This window comes from Penicillium subrubescens (assembly GCF_028828155.1).
Source record: "Penicillium subrubescens strain IBT 31985 chromosome Unknown utg000001l_segment0_segment0, whole genome shotgun sequence".
Classification (NCBI taxonomy): Eukaryota; Fungi; Ascomycota; class Eurotiomycetes; order Eurotiales; family Aspergillaceae; genus Penicillium; species Penicillium subrubescens.
In genome coordinates this window covers 2,233,743-2,250,516 of record NW_026643151.1, presented here as the reverse complement: position 1 = coordinate 2,250,516, position 16,774 = coordinate 2,233,743, and the positions used below count along the sequence as shown (strand labels likewise).

The 16,774-nt window shown below is 50.1% G+C and overlaps 5 protein-coding genes across 5 annotated transcripts; all 5 read left to right on the top strand.

Moving 5' to 3' along the window:
* Window positions 1-171: 171 nt before the first annotated feature.
* Window positions 172-2,698, top strand: N7473_000748 (chaperonin-containing T-complex subunit CCT7). The gene is made up of 6 exons (XM_057146688.1): window positions 172-397; window positions 481-647; window positions 734-1,070; window positions 1,140-1,512; window positions 1,589-2,250; window positions 2,320-2,698. The coding sequence occupies exons 1-6, from the start codon at window positions 352-354 to the stop codon at window positions 2,421-2,423; spliced, it is 1,689 nt and encodes a 562-aa protein (XP_057014574.1). The 5' UTR covers window positions 172-351; the 3' UTR covers window positions 2,424-2,698.
* A 1,089-nt stretch (window positions 2,699-3,787) lies between these two features.
* On the top strand, window positions 3,788-5,478 carry N7473_000747 (caspase family protein; the record flags this gene model as incomplete). The annotated part of the gene is made up of 6 exons (XM_057146687.1): window positions 3,788-3,870; window positions 3,954-4,125; window positions 4,191-4,266; window positions 4,346-4,711; window positions 4,776-5,384; window positions 5,453-5,478. The coding sequence occupies 6 exons, from the start codon at window positions 3,788-3,790 to the stop codon at window positions 5,476-5,478; spliced, it is 1,332 nt and encodes a 443-aa protein (XP_057014573.1).
* A 486-nt stretch (window positions 5,479-5,964) lies between these two features.
* On the top strand, window positions 5,965-8,021 carry N7473_000746 (uncharacterized protein; the record flags this gene model as incomplete). The annotated part of the gene is made up of 5 exons (XM_057146686.1): window positions 5,965-5,999; window positions 6,195-6,737; window positions 6,778-7,460; window positions 7,505-7,908; window positions 7,941-8,021. 5 exons carry the CDS (start codon window positions 5,965-5,967, stop codon window positions 8,019-8,021), a joined length of 1,746 nt encoding a protein of 581 aa, XP_057014572.1.
* Window positions 8,022-9,317: 1,296 nt separating this feature from the next.
* On the top strand, window positions 9,318-10,539 carry N7473_000745 (uncharacterized protein; the record flags this gene model as incomplete). The annotated part of the gene is made up of 2 exons (XM_057146685.1): window positions 9,318-9,556; window positions 9,618-10,539. 2 exons carry the CDS (start codon window positions 9,318-9,320, stop codon window positions 10,537-10,539), a joined length of 1,161 nt encoding a protein of 386 aa, XP_057014571.1.
* A 315-nt stretch (window positions 10,540-10,854) lies between these two features.
* Window positions 10,855-12,764, top strand: N7473_000744 (CBS domain-containing protein; the record flags this gene model as incomplete). Its single annotated transcript, XM_057146684.1, has 5 exons — window positions 10,855-11,259; window positions 11,319-11,791; window positions 11,858-11,975; window positions 12,029-12,207; window positions 12,260-12,764. The coding sequence occupies 5 exons, from the start codon at window positions 10,855-10,857 to the stop codon at window positions 12,762-12,764; spliced, it is 1,680 nt and encodes a 559-aa protein (XP_057014570.1).
* Window positions 12,765-16,774: the final 4,010 nt, after the last annotated feature.

Below are 16,774 nucleotides of genomic sequence, written 5' to 3'. Positions count from 1 at the left end.
GAACTTTTTTTGCATATTCCGGGCCTTTATTCTCTTGAGCTTCTTTCATACTTGTCATACTACCAATAAAATTCAATCATGAGGGTGATAAAATATAAAAAAAGGGTGGTTGAGAAAAAATAGGGGAAATCGTCGCTAGTTGTAGACACCATGTCGGGGCACAGTGCGGGCTGGTCACCGCCTTTGGGGCTTTCGGGGGGTTCTGAGGGGAGAATGGAAGCTCTGGGAAATTTTGGCCGTCCAAGACCAGCGAAACCCCTCCGACTTCTCCGTACCCACTAGGACCAAACTCATTCCTTTGGAAATTTATCCTCTTCTTCAAACGGTCTCGGTCCTCGCCTCGATTACAACATGGCCTTCAACGGCCAAACACCCACGATTGTCGTGCTGAAGGAGGGTCCGTGTGCTTCGTTTCCCCCCGTCTGGCAGTTTGGTGGGATATCTCGAAATAGGCTAACCATTGTCGCTTTGAACTTACAGGCACCGACGCTTCTCAGGGCAAGGGTCAGATCATCTCCAACATCAACGCATGTATTGCCGTGCAGTCCACAGTCAAGACCACCCTGGGCCCATACGGTGGTGACCTCCTGCTTGTTGACAGCAATGGCAAGCAGACCATCACCAACGATGGTGCTACTGTGATGAAGGTATGGACTTGGAATTTCTTTTCTTAACCAGACATCTAGTGATCATTGCCGAATACTGGTTTCTGACATATGACTTGGACCGACAGCTTCTTGATATTGTGCACCCCGCCGCCCGCATCCTTACGGACATTGCCCGATCCCAAGACGCCGAAGTCGGTGATGGAACAACCTCTGTGGTCGTTCTGGCTGGTGAGATTCTCAAGGAAGTTCGTGACCTCGTCGAGCAGGGCGTGAGCTCGCAGACCATCATTAAGGGTCTCCGGAGGGCTGGTGCCATGGCCGTCAACAAGGTCAAAGAGATTGCGGTGGACATGATTGAATCGGCAGAGAACGAGGACAAGAAGATTGAGACTCTCCGACGGCTAGCGGGAACCGCTATGAACAGCAAGCTGATCAAGCGCAATTCTGATTTCTTTACGAAGAGTGAGAATGCCCCCGAACCCCTATGGCTTTTCGATCGTGGTGGCTGACAATTGTGTGACTTTCTTGCAGTGGTCGTCGATGCGGTTCTGACTCTGGATCAGGATGATTTGAACGAGAAGTTGATTGGTGTGAAGAAGATTACCGGTGGTGGTCTCCAGGACTCCCTTTTCGTCAACGGTGTCGCTTTCAAGAAGACCTTCTCCTACGCCGGTTTCGAACAGCAGCCCAAGTTCTTCAAGGACCCTAAGATTGTCTGCCTGAACGTCGAGCTGGAGTTGAAGAGCGAGAAGGATAATGCGGAGGTCCGCGTTGAGCAGGTTTCCGAGTACCAGGCTATCGTCGATGCCGAGTGGCAGATCATCTTTAACAAGCTGGAGGCTATCTACAAGACTGGCGCCAAGGTTGTGCTCAGCAAGCTGCCTATTGGTGATCTTGCTACCCAGTGCGTTTTCCAGATACCTCATACTATTCATCTGCTCCAACTCCTGTTTGCTAACCGACTCCTTTTGGTGATATAGGTACTTCGCTGATCGGGACATCTTCTGTGCTGGTCGTGTTGCTTCCGATGATATGGACCGCGTCTGCCAGGCCACCGGTGCCGCAACCCAGTCGACCTGCAGTGACATCCAGGAACGCCACCTCGGTACCTGCGGAGCCTTCGAGGAGCGCCAGATTGGTGGAGAGCGCTTTAACATGTTCTCCGAGTGCCCCGCTGCTAAGACCTGCACCCTGGTCCTGCGTGGCGGTGCTGAGCAGTTCATTGCTGAGGTGGAGCGCAGTCTGCACGACGCTATCATGATTGTCAAGCGCGCTCTGCGTAACACCACCATTGTTGCTGGTGGTGGTGCTACAGAGATGGAGCTGTCCAGCTACCTGCATGGCTATGCCGACCGCAACGTTCCCCACAAGCAGCAGGCCGTGGTCAAGGCCTTTGCCAAGGCCCTCGAGGTCATTCCCCGCCAGCTTTGCGACAACGCTGGTTTCGACGCCACAGACATTCTCAACCGGTTGCGCGTAGAGCACCGCAAGAACAATCTCTGGGCTGGTGTCGACTTTGACAACGAGGGTGTTCGTGACAACATGGCCGCCTTTGTGTGGGAGCCCAGTTTGGTCAAGGTCAATGCCATTCAGGCCGCCGTGGAGGCCGCCTGCCTGATTCTGAGTGTTGACGAGACGATCAGTAAGTGGCCTATCTATCCTCGAATGTTTCCACCTTGAGGTCGAATGTGACTAACATATCCACCAACAGAGAACGAGGAGTCTGCCCAGCCCGGCGCTCCTTCTCGCGGTCTCCCACCCGGTGCAAGCCAGCGGGCTCTTCGTGGCCGTGGCCGCGGAATGCCTCGTCGATAAATGACTTAATGCCACTTCTCTAGAACAGAAGGGAAACTCAAAAAAAAGAATGGAGAGTCTTTGTAATGACCCGAACCTGGATACTAGGGACACAGCGTGTGGGCTTGTACTCCGGCGTTTATTGAACTATGAGGAAAGAGGATGAGGTTGACCTGTGCGATATGGAGAAAGAAGGAAGCCATAGAAGAGAGCAGCGTGGTAGACATCCTCGTACTCGAACTTTGATTATAGTCTCCCCGCAGTACATATTCAGTCATAGGACTACTATCTTTGCTTGTTAGTACTCTAGTACCTCTATAGTCTTTTCTTGCCATCAGTCAGAGCTCTCTATACAACTGCGAGCCATAGTAGTAATGATGCACGAGCACAGAGTCATTATTGACCCTGTAGATCATCCTTTCACTCACGATTAGCAGGCCTCCTACAGACTTGGACCTGCTAGGGTCGAGACAATTGCACAGGAAGACTGACCGATAGACGTCTGCCGTGCAGGATGTTCTACTTTACTGTATGTGATATGTGTATCTCTGCGTGCAATCCCTTTTGTGTAACCCCTATATGTCCCACGCATTTAATTCAACTCCATTACTACTAGACAATATGATAGATGTGTAACATTGTTGAAGTTTATGTATACAACACTAATTCCGAAAATTTCTTGCCCAGCATCCACACTAGCACATCAAACCCAAAGGATCATGCACCTAATAATCACCGCGACTCGATCACGGCCCAATGCTCACTCGGATTTGCTCGGCGGGGCTGGGCTATTCGGGCTGCAGGAGTGGCATCTCGGGGGCGCCGATGGCCAACAGAACTGCATGTCAGATATAAAGGTCAGACACCACGAACTGTTTTTGGAGTTTTCCTTGCTGTCTTTGCTGTCACAACTGATAATATTAATCTAGAAGATCATCGCCAGAACCTAAACATCTCATCCTTCGAAAATAATCGGACCCTCGGTTTAACTAGTTAATTGGCCTCTTGTAAGTAATGTCAGCATCTCTTGTCTAGGCTTTCCTCAATTCTGCCTCTGTTATCTGCCCTTTGCCTACACAATAAACAATTTGTGATCATTAATATATTTGGCTTATTGTTATTTTGGTTGCTTTATTTTGAAATTACACCCTATCTCCTTGATTTCACTCTCTTGATAATCTTCCGGTTCGTGCCACGGTCATGTCCGGGGCTTGGCGTCCGTCCCGGCCTTCCGATCTGTTTTGGCGCCGGATCGCCCTTCTCCACACCCCAGCACCTCCAACCTCAGCTTCCCTTGATCGCGTTCTTAGATTTTCATTTTTGACTTTTACATCAACCCACCTGGAAGTGCTTGACTCGAGTGATCGTGGTTCCCACCTCCAGTGATGTCTTATTACCCGCCCTATCAGGGCGCCCCGGGCTATCCCCCGCCGCAACAATCTTACCCCCCGCAGCAGCAGCAATACCCGTACGCGCTTCGCTTTCGTCTTCTCTTTTTCTGACCCTACTTGTTCGTGTGGAAGTAATAACGAAGTCTTCTACGCTCTACAGAGGAATGCATCATCAACAGCAGTCTTATGGCGGCTATCCCGGCCAGTCCTACCACCAGCAGCAGGCGCCGCCGCAACAGTCCAACCCATACGGATACAGCCACTCGCCGCAGCCACCTCAACAGCCACCTCAACAGCCCTACGGATCGCCTGCTCCACCGCACGGCTATAACGTACGTCTCATGGTAGATCTATCATACTATTTAAATAGGAACTGACAACGCATTTCCGCGATCAGCAAGGGCCTCCGTCCGGATACCAACAGCCGCCCAGCGGTCCGCCTATGTACCAAGGCCAAGGTGGGCGCCAGCCAGGTTTGTGGTTTCCTTCTATCTACATCTTGCGCCGGAAGCTCTTTTGATCTCAGCGATTATTGACTCGTACGTTTACTAGGAAACTATGGTCACCAGTCCGGTGGTGGCCCGCCCCCGCCTCCCACTGCCCCAGTCTCGTTCGGTAACGGTGCCCCGCAAGGATATAGCTTCCAGTACTCGCGCTGCACTGGTAAGCGCAAGGCGCTGCTGATCGGAATCAACTACTTCGGCCAGAAGGGTCAGCTTCGCGGATGTATCAACGATGTGAAGAACATGTCCACATACCTGAACCAGAACTTTGGCTATGCCCGTGAAGACATGGTCCTCCTCACCGATGATCAGCAGAACCCCATGAGCCAGCCGACCAAGGCGAATATCCTGCGCGCTATGCACTGGTTGGTCAAGGATGCGCAGCCCAACGATTCCTTGTTCTTTCATTACTCTGGTGAGTGGCCTTGTTTCAAGTCCGAGCAATTTATGGCTTCAAGCTAATCGTGAACATAATGCAGGCCACGGCGGCCAGACACCAGATCTCGATGGTGATGAGGATGATGGATATGATGAAGTGATTTACCCGGTCGACTTCCGAGTTGCTGGCCACATTGTTGATGATGAGATGCACCGAATCATGGTCCAGTCGCTGCGCCCCGGTGTGCGCTTGACGGCCATCTTCGATTCGTGCCACTCTGGCTCCGCGCTCGACCTTCCATACATCTACTCCACTTCTGGTGTGCTCAAGGAGCCCAACTTGGCCAAGGAGGCCGGCCAGGGTCTCCTGGGTGTGGTGTCGGCGTATGCGCGGGGTGACATGGGTAGCATGATGTCCACCGCTATGGGCTTCCTCAAGAAGGCTACCAAGGGCGACGAGGTGTACGAGCGCAACAAGCAGACCAAGACCAGCCCTGCGGACGTTATCATGTGGTCCGGCAGCAAGGACGACCAGACCAGCCAAGACGCCCAGATCGCGGGCCAAGCGACTGGTGCCATGTCGTGGGCTTTCATCGCTGCCTTGCGGAAGAACCCCCAACAGAGCTATGTCCAGCTGCTGAACAGCATTCGTGACGAACTCCAGGCCAAGTATACCCAAAAGCCGCAGTTGAGCTGCAGTCACCCTCTGGGTAAGTTTCCAAGTTCCTTTAACTTCTCGTCAGCTCCTGTAGATTGCGTAGCTGACCCTGCTTGACAGACACGAACCTTCTTTATGTGATGTAAAATCATCGTTGGAAGTGAATGCTCCTTGGAGCGTAGTCTAGCCAGCCGTTTTTTTGTTTTTGGTGCCTCCGGAATAAGTTTTGTTTTGTTTATTTTCCCTGTAACGACTTGCTTTCGCTGTATGTAATTCCATTCCACGGTGTCAGGGCTGTGTGTCGCTTCGCTTGGATAACCCGGTGCACCAATTGTGATTTAATATAATGAACTTTGCGACCTATTATTATCTTTGGATTTGATTTTCGCAATGTACTTCCGGGTAATCTGCTGCCCTCCCAGCGACAACGGGCAGTGGTGTGTCTGACATCATTTAGGCCATTACATTATAACGGATCCTAGATTTGCAAAACTAAAATACCTCCAAATAGACTTGATTCAAATTCCTTCGACTGAGAAATCGAAACTCGGCATCATATTGTTCATCGACGTTTCCTTACACATATACAGATGGAGGGCTGCATTGGCGGAAAACCAACCCGACATCCCACCATGACAGCCTTCTATTGCCTCCAAGACAACATTTCGTAGGTCATTTGCCACCAATGTGAGATCTCGGTCGAGCAGTTCCAGTAATGCCACCTTCTAGAGCCTCTCGCTGATTCTTGAATCGCACAGGTTGCTTGAGGTGGCTTGGTCACTCACCCAAGCATCCCAGCATAATATTTTTTTGAACGATGCAATCATATTTCCAACGCCGACGGATCTTCAGAAAACTCCAGAAACAAAAAATACGAGCTCGAATACATCTTGACCCATGAACGGCGATACTGGTATCTCCCAGAAGGAGGACTTGCACCCGAGGTCTGTGACCCTCAGGAAGGAGCAGCAGCGCAGCGATGGGAAGAGCATGGTAACCGGACCTGGGTAGGAGGCCCAGCCTTCGAAGCTCATACGGCTCGCTCGCATATGGATCGAGATGGAGATGTTAAACGCGTGGATATGGAACCGGAGTTTAACGTTGATCCGTATACGATCAACTCGCGGGACACGATTGGGGGAGAGGTTGATATTGTGGTTACGGGCGTCGAAAGAGCGAGATATGCCGAGCAAGGAGTTGATGGAGTTTTTGAGGGTGTGGAATATGATACACCGAGGGTAAGTGGTGATGAGGCTGTGGATGACACGGGGGCCGAAGAGGATAAACTGAATATTATCGTCGTCTCCTATGATGGTGATATTGATCCGATGGATCCGCATAACTGGTCGTTTGTTCGACGGTTTGCATGTACGACGTTGGTTTCTTTGCTCGGGGCGCTGGCATTGTGGTCGTCTACTATTGACCCCCGGCCTTGACCTTGGTAGCTCCACACCACCTTCGAGGTTCAATCTCTCCCAACGGGTAAGCCAAGCTGCCTCTAAACAAGTTGTGAATACAAGACTGACAAGGCTGGCTCTAGCCTTCTTTTTGATTCTTTTGGGATTCGGCGGCATGTTGACTGGGCCTCTCTCCGAAGTCGGCCGGAATCCCGTCTATATCGTCTGTCTGACGCTGTTTATCATCTTGGACTCGGTTGCAGCCATAGCCCAAAACCTGCCCCAGCGGATCATATGCCGGGGTTTGACTGGGCTCTTTGCTTCCGGTCCGCTGGTATGCTCAGCAGCGACTCTCGTCGATCTCTGGGCCCTGGTTGAGCGGGTCTACACGGTGCCTTACTATGCCATGATGCTAAAGCTTGCTGCAACGGTGGCTCCAGTACCTGGCTCATTTATCGTCCAGTCTAATTCAGTCAGTTGGCGCTGGGTAGTCTGGACAACTAACATCTTCGCAGGACTTCTGTTAGCCCTTGTGGTCCTCTTCCTCCCTGAAACCTACAGTCCGACTTTACTCCAATGGAAGGCCCAGCAGCTTCGTCGTCTAACGGATGATAGCCGCTTCCGAGCACCACTGGAGTTCAAGAAAGTTGCTCTCCGACGACGTCTTCGCAACGCACTATCCCGGCCGATCAAGTTCTTCTGGAAGAGCCTATCGTCGTGGTATTTGCCCTGTACATGTCGATCGTCTTCATCATTTTGTACACCTTTACTGCAGGCTTCGCCTTGGACTTTGAGGATAACTATGGGCTCAACAAAGGCGAAACGGGTCTGTGTTTTCTAGCAGTCGCCACGGGAGTCGTGCTTGCCAACATTCTCGTCCCACTCCAAATGAGAGATATTCGCCACGCTCGCCGACACCGCCTAAGACGACCCGAGCCCGAGTGTAACCTGTACACGGGCATGTTCGCAGCACCGATTATCCCACTATCACTGCTTTGGATGGGCTGGACAGCTCGTCCCTCAATTTCGATATGGTGTCCCCTGACGGCGGCGCTGTTCTTTGGCTTTGGCATTCTTGGAGCCGTCATCGCCTCGTATCAGTATATCACAGCAACATTTGAATATCACACTGCCAGTGCGCTGGCCACAATCCAGGCAACACGGTCAACGACTGCTGGTGTGAGGGCTGTCCTTGCACAAATCATGTATAGGGATCTCAGGGAAAGTTGGACGTTGACCTTGTTGGCGGGGATCGCGACGATATTTCTGCCGTTGCCTTACTTGCTCTTTAAATGGGGGTCTCACGTGCGGCATTGGAGTAAACTTGCAAGGGAGCATGAGCAGGTTTGATGAAGGTCTATACAGTGGGGTTTCATAAGTTCAGGACTACGACCAATGTTCAAAATTATCTAATCAGTCATGATTTGAATGATACTGTAGACTAATACATGCTCCCTAAGCTGTTAAGAAAGACGATTTAAACGACCTCTAAAAAGACCTTTCAAAAATCAAGAAGTGGAAGCATATTTGTTGTGCGATTTCCCTGGTCTTTGGATTCAGGTATTCGGACTACCGCTGTACAATGAATAAAATCGCAGATGATTTCCTCGTATTGAGGGATTGTAGTACATTGGGTGGGCTTGTACAAAAGAGGCAAGTCAAGTATGGCAAACGGAGGTTATTACCGTGTTTCAGGTCAAGCAATCACTCCCCCCCTCCGATGGCCAAGTTGGTATCCAACATAAATTGGTGAACCATTGGTGTGCCCTGGAGGACTGGGCAAACAAAAAAGAAGAAAGTACTGGGCCAGTGTTGACGCTTCGAGCTCCACGGATGGCCGGGCACACCCCTAGGCGGGGAGAGTTCAATTTTTTTTGAGATTTTTTGGTGAGATTATTTTTTAATAGAAAGATATATCCATTCCCTCTATATTATATTATTTTTAAATCTTTGATAATCTTCCGAGCACCGTTACGAGGGTATAAAGAGGGTGCTGTATATCAGGTGTGGTATGAGGGTGGGATGGCGATGTTCTTCGGTGTCCTGGGACGGCGATGCAGTAACAAGGGCGAAGTATATAAGGAGGACAAGGTTGAGGGTTCGATTCGTGGAAGGGAATTTTTATTCAGGTTGATTTTTGGGGAGATTTTGTTTGTGGCTATAGATATGGCTTGCAAAGATGCTCATACTGTACCATCAATTTGACACGTGATCGACATGGATACTGCATCTAGACATTGGTGAGAAGGCAATATTTGAGCCAAAACGATAGAGCGAAGGTCATGCAATCTGATATGATAATATCACAAAGATAGCAGGGATCCCCCGAATCAATAATTGATCGAGTCTTTGATCTAAGTACCTCCAAACCGAGCCGAGTCACGTGTATAGCCCCCTTCTTTCCCGATTGGGAAAATTTGAATCTGGCCGACGCGTCTACCACGCGTCTGTCGCGCAATACGAATGTCTCCAACCTGAGTTCAAGAGACATAACCATCTAGATACTTCCATTTTGTCATCATCTACTTTGATCATCCATTGGAATTGTCATTTGTGCCCTTGCTACCAGCAGCAAATCTTTCTTCATCATGTCAATAAGCCTCGATTCACCATCAGCCCAGCACGACTTTTCTCGAGGTCCATACTGGTATCATGAAAGTCCGTTTCTCCCGATTGGGGAAAATGAGAGAAATGAGTCTGGTTCTCCATCTCTAAAAGATACTGCCACTAGACGCCTTTTGATGGACCAGTCCGCCTTAAAACCCGAGCTATTTGAACATGTGCCATGGAAAATTGCAAAGGAGATTTGGGAATTTCTTGGAAACAGGTGAATAACTTTCTTTCGAACCTTGAATCACGCCGTGGCTCAATACTAACTCCGTCGGTAGGGGTAAACAAACGCTCTTGATGTGGAAAATCCTCACAATGAGGTACCCGGAACAATTTTCGCAGATCAGCTCGTCCTATTGTCTAAGGACTCGCTCTCCAAAAACGCCTTTGAAGGGATACATTGATATCACAAGATGTGATGCTTGCTACTGGCGTGCTGTCTTGTCTCTGTCTAGTGCCTATGCTAGCGTCGCTGATCTCGTTGATATTGGCAACCTCAAGAACCTGGTAGCCCTCGAGATCAACAACCGAGTATATGATCCGAGTATGTCAGCCAGAATGAGTACGAGAGAGGTGATTGAATTGGATGATGGAGTTGTGCGCAGTTGGGTCGAGGCTTCACAGTCCACCGGATCGCTGCAGAACCTGCAGGTTCTGAGAATTTATCAGCAGAAGAGTCTTACCCATCACATCTTCTGGATGCTTGAGAAATTGCCTCGTTTGAAGCTTGTCGTCATATATCAGTGTGATAAGTTTACACAGGAGTTCATCAATCACAAGGCCAGAACTAAACATGGGGTCCAGGTGGGAGGATGGAATGCTCAAAGGTTGGATTGGCTTTCAGACGGGAAACAAAATATGGATGCCTTGAATTGTCTGGGACCCATCTTACAGGTCTACGAGGAAGGATTGAAGCTCACAGACACAAACCGAACGCTGAAGGCTCCTATGCTAGGTTCCAACATCCCAATTATGGAGTTTGGCCTCCCTGCTCTTGATTGCAATGATCCGGAGAAGGAAAAAAGGCGAGCGCAATACGCAGCAAAGTCTATCTTCATATTCACTCGGGCAACTGAACACAATGACAGAAAAAGAGCACCAGAAAAGATCCAGCAGCCTCGAAACCTTGGCAAGCGCATAATGAAGGAACGAGGAGGCAGAGATATGGCCGATGTGTTGGGCGACTTTTTCGGGAAGTGATCATGCCAGTTGGCTAGGGTACTCGAGAGTCTCCAACCCGTGAGGTGGACATGTCCTTCGATTGCATCACTTTAATATCAGAAGACAGTGATATAGAGCGCCAGTGCAACTGTTCACCCTTATCATACTCTGGTATACTTCCACTATATGGAAGGGCTTGGCACAAATGGTGACATAAGCACATGATGTCAGAAATCGGCGCCCGTTCATTGGCACAGCCCACTCAACCCCCGCGTCACCTGCTCCCTTGACTTTCAACGACGCCGCTACTTTCCCAATTTCTTGTCAAACCGTATACACTAGACGGGATTGATCATGGCTGATAGCCAGCTTCGTCGGGAGGGTTCCGACACCTCCCTCAACGCCTCTGCCGATCCCACCAACGGTTCTGGTGTGACGTCGCCCCGATCCAGCACCGATAACCGCTCGTCACGGAACCAGAACCAGCTTCGCGTTTCACATATGCCTCCTGCCAATCACCAACATCGTCAAAGCTTGAGTGAAACTCTTCGTGGACCTCCAGGCTCGCCAAGAAATCGACGACAACCCTCCCTCACGCAGTCCGCTATTCAGAGCTTGATTGATAACCCCCCACCGCCGAAAACTGTCGATTCTGCCTTTATCGGCCGCGACTGGCGAGAAATCTGCATTGGAGAGCTGGTTAGCCCGGAGGACTTGCAATTCGTTGAATTGGACACGGGCGTTGAAGAGGCGACGAACGTGGGTTTTCCGTCGACGTGCTTCTCGAATTTCATTGCTGTGAGACTAACATTGCCTAGATCCTGATTGATACCGGTGCACCCGTACTGCTTATTCGAGAAAGCGCTCAGCACAATGCTGCCGTCGCTACATTCGACTACTCTGATTTGAACACATACCTTTTGTTGGCCGCGGGGTTGACCACCCCGCAAGAAGGACATCGCACATCGTATGATGAGCTTGCCAAGAAAGCTCGAGATGGAGAGAAGATCCCGCTTAAGGATGTCAAGGCCTTGGGCATGGAGAAGGAACCGCTTGTTACGCTGCCAGCATCCGCGAACGTTCTCACAGCGGTAGAGACCTTCGGCGGCGGTATCCATCGCGTTGTCGTGACCAAGGAGCCCAATAACCAAGAAGTGGTTGGTATCTTCAGTCAGTTCCGACTGGTCAAGTTCCTTTGGGAGAATGGCCGCAGCTTTCCTGCGATTGAGCAGCTTTACCCCCAGGCTCTGAACAATCTGCGCATTGGATCCCACAATGTGATCTCCATCAAGTAAGCCTCTCCCCGATAATTTGGACCTTGCCTTAGGCTGGAGGCTAACTGTTGTTATGATTTCAGCGGCGATAAGCCTCTCAGTGAAGGCCTTCAGTTGATGAACACCGAGGGAGTATCTTCTCTGGTTGTGGTCGATAACCATTGGAATGTCATTGGCAATATCTCTACGACGGATGTCAAGGTATATACCAAGAACAACTTGCCTGGAATAGCCGCCCACTAATATATTCCAAGCTTCTCACACGGTCCTCATCGCTACCGCTCCTTCAAAATACCTGCACGCACTTTATTTCGGTGATTCTGTCCACCCGCGGGTTAATTGAAGGCAAAGACTCTTTCCCTGTTTTCCATGTGAACCCTACCTCGACACTCGCTCACACAGTTGCCAAGCTCGTGGCAACGAGATCGCATCGGTAAGCAAGATAGCTGAAAGATGCAAGACAAAGAACAAACTAACGAGACCAGACTGTGGGTGACCGACCCGTTGTCTCCATCTTCATCAGGGCCCCCTACCCCCTCCCACTCCAGTGCACATATCCCCTTGGCTGCACCAATCTCTTCTACGACGACAGGCTCAAACCATGCACTGTCTCCACCACCTTCACCTCTTCCGACACCCGTGAGCCTCCCTTCACAGTCTCCTGGCCCGGCGACACCCCATCTCCCAACGCCACCCCAGCCCTACGGCGTCGGCAACACTGTCCCTTTCCCACCGGTCGCATCCAGCGGCGTTACTCCATCACTCGCGTCTTCAATTCCAGCATCTGCCCTACCAGGCGCTCGCTTATCTGGGCGCCTGGTTGGAGTTGTCAGCTTGACTGATATCTTGAACCTGCACGCCCGCGCAAGTGGCTTGAGCCCCGCAGATCCGGCCGAATCTCGGCGCCGTCGACGCAGCAGCTCTTCAAGCATGAGCGTTCGCCGTAGTGGTGAGATCGGTCGCGAATTGTTTAGCCGAGGTGGTGTTTAGAGTGTTATGAACGAAATATGGCTATCAAGGGACATTGATATGGGACAAATACTCATTTTCCTATTTCGGAAACCCTCAACGCCAAGACAAGACAAGATATTCAGTATAACGGATTGGGCAACAATTACTTCTTCATTTTTATTTTCCACGTTCACTCGCCTTTCAAGCGACGTAGCCACAGTCTGAGTCTTCTGTCTGCTTGGCGTCTTTCTGCCTTGATTTTCCTGCTTTTCTCAACGGGCGCTTATGAGGGAGGCCTTTTTTGTTGTTGAAATCTGGGCGGGCTCAAGCGCTCCTTCTCATCCTGCGATTTTCCTGTGTTGAGTCCTCCGGTGGGGATAGTGGATATCATCTCCTTCTCAGTCGCCCCTGCGTTGCGTGTTTGAGAATTCGTCATGTCATAGGCCAACGTCCAACCATGGACGCTCAACAGCCTCATCTATAGCCACAAAGAATCAGAGCAGTGAAAGCAAATCGGTCTGTGACCGAGTCAATTAACAAAACAAGGAATATCCCAATCTTTGAAGACCAATTCTTCGTATCCTGTAAAATTGCCTGACGTTGAGTGTGCACGAGCCAGGAGATCTCGATATCCAGCGCGTAAAAGGCGCAATCGCATCAACTTTGACGTCTAGAGTGATCTACGATGACCCGCAAGGAGATATTTCCCCTTGCCTCTTATTTGCAGCCCCGGGAACACCGGCTTTCGGAGATAGCGTAGCAGCGAGATGTATCGATTAACCTATGGGACAACCAATTGCCTTGTAGTTCTGTGGAGACAACCCATCGTTAAAGAGGTCTGCCCTACCTATCACTCTACAATCCCAAGATCGCCATTACGCACGCCCCATCCGTACCATACATCGGCACTCTTGATTTTCAGTGCCCCGTAACCAATCACGTCCCTTTCTCTTGCTCATCCTGATCACTGATCACCTGTTTACTCTGCCCACTTACCCCCCCCCGCTAGCCTGGCATGGCGGATTAGCCCGCCAATTGATACTTCGTACATTGCACCAGTAGCACAGCCGCATCGTGTCGATCATCACTCTACATTGTCGGGTCATCTGCCTATTTTAATTCTCGGCGCGGTGTCAACACGAGAGGGTACCGGGGCGATGGGTTGAATGGGCAAGGGGATCCATTATGATTGATGGATGGGGGTTGAGTACCCTGAGTTTGTTCTTCACCTTGGACGGGTTGTGGTTGGTTGAAGGGTAGCGCCGGATTGGGAAAGACGTGCTCGGATATAGTGGCTATTTCTCATTCCTTTCAATGGTTGGCAGCTGTGCTCTGGTTTGATTGATCGTTCCAAAGTACGTTCTACTAACTGGCGTATTGTGTTGCACTCATGATTAATAATCTGGAAATAGTCCCGTCTGCAGTCAAAGATCGACTATGATCTACATGTGGCGTAGCGTAGTTTATTGCGCTCCTTTATTCATTGACCATGCGACACTAAAAACGTACATTGATGGCCTCAATTTCAAGCTTGAGGGCATCAACATCAAGTATATTCTACTACAAATTTACAATCGCACTTGCTACCATCTACGGCTAGAAACTAAATATCTCGATGGTCTGATCATCTCCAGGACCGATTATCCGTGATAGATCGATCAATCGCCATCGCCCAGACCCCTGTCAAAAACCTGGTAAGGCGATAGAGCCCAAATCTCTCAGCCACAGCGAAAATCTGGAGAAAACACCGAACAGCAACCCAATCGATCCATACGATCCCTGGCTTTCCTGGTACTGGGCGGCCAGTCCAGGCCTGGCCTTTCGCTTGTACTTCCCCACTGCCCGCCAGAACCAGCTATTCTCCTGAAAAGTACTCCCCGATGTTTGATCGGGTTGTTGATTGGTCGATCGAGTGACTGCCGAGGGGTTTGCCTCGATATGGCATCATTAGGGTGATTTATTTGTTATAATTGACATGTGTCTCTATACAATAACGCTCGGCAGATATGTTGGATCGTGGCGGTGGCTTCAGAAATTGATACGAGCGAGGGCACGTGCAAGGATTGTTGTCGGTAGAAAAGGAAAGTGTATCGAGAAAGATGGAGATGGCTTGATTGCGTGTTGAATAATCAAAAAACACGCACCCAGTTCTAGAACGAGAACCGCGATAGTACAATCAAGGAATTAACCATTGGGCTATCATAGAAACTAGGCGCCCGACCGTCTCGAACATCAAAAGAAACAAAAACAAGGTAGCGGATAGCTGCATCATGCAGTATGCAAGCTGCACATTTGTTTTCCCACATGGTAGTCCCAAATGATCCAGTTCTAGACTCTCTGACAGATGGCTTGTCAGACCATCCGTCAGCAAACACTCGTGCCATTTCGACGTGCAATTGTCTTGATAAAATCCCCAATCAACCAATCCAGTGAGAAAACACTCAAGTGGCGAGCTCAATCAGACAAACGCACCCCCTCATTCCCCCTGGTAAGCTGAATCTCAATAGGAACCAGATAGATAACAGTATTTGATCCTATCCCAGCACCCTCCTCCTCCCAGCCCCACTCCGCAGAAGGACCCAAAACGAGTAACGGCCGTCCAGAAACAGAATATCCTCCCACACCCAATAGCCGGTCCGGATGCGTGCACGGGGGGTCCGAGTTCAGCAGCGGATTACTGGGTCCAACTCCACCGCGATCCATTTCAATCCCTGTCTGCCCACAGTCTGTAATCTTCTGTACCCGGTCTGATTGCTGGCTTATCCGCCTATCGGCTGTGGCCCTCGGAGCAGCGGTGGTGTGGTGATCCGTGGATACGGGTGGAGCCCACGCTAGTCACGAAAACGGATAGATGGTCTGTGCGGGAGCTGCAACCTTAACCCCGCAATTTGGGGGCTTTAGTTCGTGCTGGTCAACCGTTAAAGTAGTTAGCACATACCCTTAGTTTAGGTAGTTAGTAGGGGATAGTAGTTAGTCAGGTGAGAGACCTGGGCTGCGGGCTTCAGGTTGTTTGATTTGGGGGTTTGATAGATGAGTGATTTTAACCAGCCACTAATCATATTGAAAAAGAAGAAATTCGTCCATCTAAACAGTACATTCTACTACATATTCGATTGTCATATTATTATAATCTAACTAGGGAAAATGTTACGCAAGTCCAAGCAAATCACCTAGCAACATCAGTCCAAGTGACAACGGAGGTACAACTCCGAAAGCAGCCCACTAATTGGTAGTTTGATTAACCATCATGTAGTCCCAACCCAGATCCATTCCCTCGGGAACGCCTCGTACAGCATAACCCCAATAGCCCCCAAATGCCCAGCCCAGCCCCCCCTCCAAATCTCTGCAAGGCACGAGAGAAAAAAAAAAACGGTGGCAAGTATAAGTAAACTGGTCAACTAAGCAGTGCAATCCGAGCCCCATGAAAAACTCAATGCGAGCAATAACCATTACCGATGCCAAGCGCGATTAAAACTTCCCACCCCGCTGACGCCCCTCAATGCCTATTTGGGAAAAGCAAAACGAGCCGATCTGGGCGCTCTGATTTCCAATTCAAGTGTGCAGGGGGCTCTTCAGGCCGAGTATTCGCCATAAAACTTACTCCAATAACAAACTTCAAGGACGTTGATGGGCCTTTCTCTTGCTCGAGCATTTGAAGCTTACGACAAAAGTACAATAAGCTGTTTATTCCCTGCTCTATGCGCGCCGCGACCATGGCTACGAAAACGAGGATTTGGAATCACGGGGAATATGAAATCACAACGGGGGGGAGAAGTACCAACAAGGGTGCTGTGATGTCAGGGTGGTGGGGTAAGAGAATTCTACAGTACGTGGGTGAGGGTGCTGAACTAGTGAGAAGGAGGGAACGGCCCTCCTGGTTGGTTCATTAGCAGTAGGTCCAAGTGTCCCGCGTACCGTGGGTGGCCTGAGGTTTCACGAGTCGTGCAATGGACAAGGGATATAGAAGCAGCGATAGGCTCTGGGATTGCTAAGTAGAGTTTCTCGGGGGGAAACACTGAAGTATGTAGTAGCTTTCGAGCTTGAAGCTG

Excerpts from the sequence above, each read along its gene's own strand:
- N7473_000748 (XM_057146688.1), top strand. The coding sequence starts at position 352 with ATGGCCTTCAACGGCCAAACACCCACGATTGTCGTGCTGAAGGAGG. Across the intron at positions 398-480 it reads GATTGTCGTGCTGAAGGAGG|GCACCGACGCTTCTCAGGGC; the intron begins GTCCGTGTGCTT and ends TTGAACTTACAG. Across the intron at positions 2,251-2,319 it reads GAGTGTTGACGAGACGATCA|AGAACGAGGAGTCTGCCCAG; the intron begins GTAAGTGGCCTA and ends ATCCACCAACAG.